Consider the following 5,763-nt stretch of genomic DNA (forward strand, 5'->3'; position numbering starts at 1 on the left):
TTTTTTTTTTTTTTTTTTGAGATGGAGAGAGAGCTTTAGCTAGATAGAAGTTGAATATATATATAGGGGAAGATGTGTAGAAAGGTCAAATGAAATAGGATTAAGGGTTGTTAAAGTAAAAGCTACGTGAAGGGGATAATGTTCCTTTGTTCCATCAAAGCCCACTTCGTGTTCTTTTTTATGCCTTACTCTCACTTAATTTATGATCTTGACAGAGATGTCATTAGAGTTCGCTCAATATGTACCTAATGTGCTAATTTCATGTCTTTGTATATATTTAGAACTATTTTTTATTCTTTGTTGAAGGAACAAGTAACAAGTAATGTGATGTGCACCCACTTAGATCTTTGATTAGGCGAGAAGAATCAAAACTAAGATCTTTTGTCATGCACCTCCTCAACTTTGGGCATTCGTAAACACCGTCATGCATGGATATGGTGATTTTTTCTAATTACTTAATTAGTGAGCAAATCTTCTCTCTTATTTGTGTGATCAAAGGAAGATATAACACATCATCTAAACACCAAATAATTTTACATTGAAAATGATTGATGAAAAGATGGTGGTTGGATAATACTAAATATGGGACCGTGTGCACGAGTGTCTTGTTGAAAACTTCCAGAGGAAACGATATCAATATATACACAAATTAATAATCAAATCACAATCAAGCACCGCTTTCCTTTTCTTAACTAATCTGAATTCATGAACTTGACTTGTCTCTATCAAAGTACAGCCTGCAACTATACATCTCTCATCTCTAATTAGATTTACATATTCCAAATATCTCTACTCTTGTAAAATATCTAGCTACTACTCCTAACTATTAGGCTTTACATAATAATATCTCCCGTGTCTTGGATATGTAACTTTTCTCTTTTCTTGGATATGCAACTTTATTTGGTCTACAAGAAGATATTTCATTTGAGATATTTTGTTCGATGCCATGCAATCAAGTTGTTGGTTTCTACGTGTATAACGAATTAAACTCCATGCACACTAGCCAACTAACTTTTTTCCCTTGTTTTACATATTCAACCACTATAATAACCAAGAAATATGTAGAATAAGTTGACACTAAGGTAGCATCGAGCGACGTTTTAAAAACCGACAACCCTAAGTTTAGGTATTGCGAGTTAAACGTCGATAGACAAGAAAAAAGTTGGGCCATGTGAAGTCACGTTACTCTTGGATGGACCCTTCATTTACATAAAAATAGCAAAACTATTAGCATTACACTTATTTCTCATAATTGTTTTGTTTGGGGTTTTGTCATTTTGTGTAATTATTGTGCCACCCAATTGCCATAATTAGTGAGCCAATGCCCCCATCACCTCACCTCTCTATTGCCTTCTCTCTCTCTACTGTCGCTTCCTTTCTTCTTCAGTTCTTCTCCAACTTCAATAAAATATCAACAATATGATATCATGATATTATGATAGAAAATTAAAGAGGTATGAAGAAGCCAAATGCTTTTGTTTCATGCCCCCATGTTTTTTTTGTTTGTTTATTATTATGCTCCATGTTTTCTCTTATGTATTTGGGTGATACAAAAGAAAGACCAAACTTTTGATATATATATGCCCATTCTTTTCTTAGTAAGAAAGATGAGTAAAAGCCATGATTCCAACTATAATATAATAGTGTACCTCCAGTTGATACTAAATGCCGTTTAAGAAACTTTTATTTAACATTTTCAATTTATTCCTACAAATTCAAGATCTTGATTAGGGAAAAATATATATAATATACTAATATAAGATAAATACATACTATTAATTAATCTTAAAATGACATCTATAATGAGACATAAAATATAATTTTGTATAGAAATGTGTTAGTTGTTTATATTTATTACTAGTGTTTATATTGTTTATAACTTATACATGCATCTTATTACTATTAGTGAAAACAATATTGCCAACCAGGTTGCAAAAAAAAGATTTATTTATGGTTTTTGTTATAAAAACTTTTCAAAATTTTCTAGATTTATTATTGGCTTTATGATTACTTAGAAGAAGAGTACAATATAAAATTGGAATGGGGTCGGCCTCGTAGCAGCCTTGTACAGTTGCCTGTATCGCTGTGTGGGGACAAGAAGAATCAAAGATCCACTCCTCTCTCTTTTTTAAAAAAAATCATTAACAAATGAAGGGGTTAACTAAATCACTAGCCCATCCGTAATTAAAGATCTTGATCGTGTTTATGACGACTTTATCATCATTGGTTGTATCAAAACTCAATTATTAAAAAAATAATGTGCACGGGGGAGGATACTTCTACGCCAATGGTAGACTGACGCATCATCAATATTTTCTCATAACATGTAAGTGTACGGACACAAATCTAACAAAGTTCTTATCGTACCTTCCTTAACTTTGTTCTGTTGAGTTTCTTAAGCATTGAAAAGTGTCTGATTTTTGTAGCTATATGATTTGCTGATTTACAATTACAAAGGATCCATTAATTTCTTCATTATAAGAATCTGTATGTATTACTATTTGTGTATTGTGTACAATTAGAGACTAGCTAACTAAACTATGAGTGTGTTGTAAGAATGTTAAGCAAATAAACTCTATATTGGACAAGTGACTTGAAAAGAGAATCAAGTGCAGCTTCAAGTCCTTCTGTTCTCTCTTCTAATCTCTCTAACATCTTCTTCATTTCCTTGGAGTTATCCCCATCTGAACGTAGAATCACATCCATGTTATGCAACTCGCTCATCACTGACGATGATGATCGATGATGACCACCACCGATCAGCTTGGAGACGAATTTGAGAGAACATGTCTTTGACTTCATGGCGGATGTAGTAGACAGAAACATGAAAAGAGAGCGGAAGATGGAGACAGCGAGCTCGGTGGTCTCAGAGCCTTCCAACTTCTTGAGGCCAAGAAGAAGCTTGTTAGTCTCTTTCTTGGTCTTCTTCCTGAAGGCAAAGTACTCTTTGACCTGGACTTCCATGGATTTGTCTTTTCTCCTGAGTGCAGATTGAAGGCTAAGGAGATGCTCTCTGAGTGTAAGGATTAGGTTTCTCACTGCATCGCAAGAGTCTAGTAACGTGGCTGACACGTCAAGAGAACGTTCAGCTTGAGCTGTGGGAAGAGAGTGATTGAGTTGGTGAAGGGAATGGTAAAGCTCAGAGAGGTTAAGCAATGAGACTTGAAGAGATTGAGAATCAGATGAGTTTTGGAAGAGATGAATTTGAGTGAGAGCAGCTTGAAACTTAGCAGAAGGATGGTGAATTCTTGATGGAAGACTTATAGATCTAATAGGCATTTGGAGTTTGGTTTCAGGAAATGCCATGTTTCTTGATTCTTCTGCTGAAGAAAACGAAAGATGAGAAGTTTGGTATATATATGAATGCGAGTGAGGGCATGTGCGTTAAACATGGGATATTATATTTGTTAAATATATNCTCGGTGGTCTCAGAGCCTTCCAACTTCTTGAGGCCAAGAAGAAGCTTGCTAGTCTCTTTCTTGGTCTTTTTCCTGAAGGCAAAGTACTCTTTGACCTGGACTTCCATGGATTTGTCTTTTCTCCTGAGTGCAGATTGAAGGCTAAGGAGATGCTCTCTGAGTGTAAGGATTAGGTTTCTCACTGCATCGCAAGAGTCTAGTAACGTGGCTGACACGTCAAGAGAACGTTCAGCTTGAGCTGTGGGAAGAGAGTGATTGAGTTGGTGAAGGGAATGGTAAAGCTCAGAGAGGTTAAGCAATGAGACTTGAAGAGATTGAGAATCAGATGAGTTTTGGAAGAGATGAATTTGAGTGAGAGCAGCTTGAAACTTAGCAGAAGGATGGTGAATTCTTGATGGAAGACTTATAGATCTAATAGGCATTTGGAGTTTGGTTTCAGGAAATGCCATGTTTCTTGATTCTTCTGCTGAAGAAAACGAAAGATGAGAAGTTTGGTATATATATGAATGCGAGTGAGGGCATGTGCGTTAAACATGGGATATTATATTTGTTAAATATATACAGTGACTGTTTCGTCAAGCCACGATGCACATGGAGGGTGGTGAAGGAAGCTTTCAATGCTCTGTTTTATGCTCTGTTTTGAACGTGAAACAAATTCTAGAGGACCATAGATAGAGCCATAACTAGATGTTGCCTTTGTGATTCCCATTTGGATAGCCGGAGAGAGTGGGCTTTGTCAGATGGAAGAGACATGGAAACATTTGTCGCAGAGACCATTTTCAGATTTCAACTCGTTCTTGTTTCATCCAATTGCCAAGTTTTGTCTCTTATTATCTATTCACCATTGGTTCCCGAGACGGTTATTAAGTGGAAAAAGATGTCACAGCACTATAAAAGATACTACTACAAAAAAATATTGTTTTACATTTTCAATGAAATAAATTAAAATGAATTCCAATTTTATTCTTATAAAGTGCGTTTAATTACGTCAAAAATATAGAGAAATTTGCAGAGAGTTACGTTACTTGGAAAACAACATATTTTATTAATATATATTTTTTTTAATGTCGTCTTAATTTGTCTGAAAAAAACAATTATAGAATGACACTTAATTAATTTAAAATCGACAAAAAGATTATATTATGAATGATCCTAATCATGATTGTTTATACCACAACTGTACATACTATAATTTAATGATGATTAGAATTTAGGAGGGCGGTTCAATGTTTTATGCCATAATAATGGACGTTTTATTATAAAGTTTTATAAAAATTTGATTGCAAAGGCTGTCACTAGATTCGTGATCAATTGGAAACATTGTAGACTGAGAGGGACAAGATTACGAGTTAAGATAATGGTCTGTCTCCGTTGCCAGAGCTATGCTTATATGATAAATTTGTTTATTTAGGAAAAGAAAGTATCATTGTGGATCGTATGTAAACGATATAATGCAAAATCACGGGACGATGTAATGTACGGGGAAATCTTAAAACTAGTACGTCTCCGACAAGAGATCTGCATGGAATTTGATACATTGAACCTCTCGTCTCAAAGTGTTAATATCACACATCCTTCTCTGTCAAAGCTAGCCGCTCTTTGCGTAAAACTCAACTAAAAAGTATGTATCCAACAAAATATAGTTATACTCCACGAACTTGTACTATCGAATGGACCACACATACTTTGGTCAGGTCGAGAACTAGAGAGATTTGTAACGTGTTCTTCCATTTTACATGGTGAAGTTACGCTGTTTCTAGTAGAAGTCGTAGAGACCAACAAAGTAGAGGTTCTTGCACGAAATCAAATCGAATTTTTCTTCTCGATGAGAAATGAGGAGAAATGAGGTGAGTGAATAGGATTAGGAACATACCTGTTCATGAGCAATGAATTAAACCGGTCATGCGGGTCTGAAACAATCATGAAGAAGATGAATATGTAGCAACATCATCAAAATTCATTGAACTTTTAGCATATCTATCTAATCAGGTAATTTATACAATACAACTAGACCTACTTTAATGTTGATTATAAAACTTAAGAGGGAGTGCTGTTCCATGTTTTGTCCCCTCATTCACTAAAGACGTCTTATTAATTATAAGTTTTTTTAAAAAACGATTGAGTGCTTCAACTTCAAGGCTGCCATTGGATTCATAGATCATATGATCAATTGGAAGCATTGTTGAGGGAGAGAGACAAGATTATAAATCAATATCATGGCTTGTCCCCGTTTATAGAAAAATGTTATGGCTGTATATAAAACTTGTTTATTTAGAAAAAAAAAGTAGATCATGTACGGGTAATTTTTATTATTGTACGTTTCAGACAAAAGATCTTCCTAAAA

At 34.7% G+C, this 5,763-nt stretch overlaps 1 protein-coding gene and 1 pseudogene across 1 annotated transcript; both read right to left on the reverse strand.

Moving 5' to 3' along the window:
- Positions 2,458-3,389, reverse strand: LOC104784008. The gene has a single exon (XM_019244347.1). The coding sequence runs from the start codon at positions 3,304-3,306 to the stop codon at positions 2,539-2,541; it is 768 nt and encodes a 255-aa protein (XP_019099892.1). The 5' UTR covers positions 3,307-3,389; the 3' UTR covers positions 2,458-2,538.
- On the reverse strand, positions 3,416-3,954 carry LOC104784009 (annotated as a pseudogene).

The sequence above is a fragment of the Camelina sativa genome, chromosome 4, assembly GCF_000633955.1.
Source record: "Camelina sativa cultivar DH55 chromosome 4, Cs, whole genome shotgun sequence".
NCBI lineage: Eukaryota > Viridiplantae > Streptophyta > Magnoliopsida > Brassicales > Brassicaceae > Camelina > Camelina sativa.

What these genes read in the sequence shown, in the direction of transcription:
- LOC104784008 (XM_019244347.1), bottom strand. Translation starts at nt 3,306, where the DNA reads ATGGCATTTCCTGAAACCAAACTCCAAATGCCTATTAGATCTATAAGT.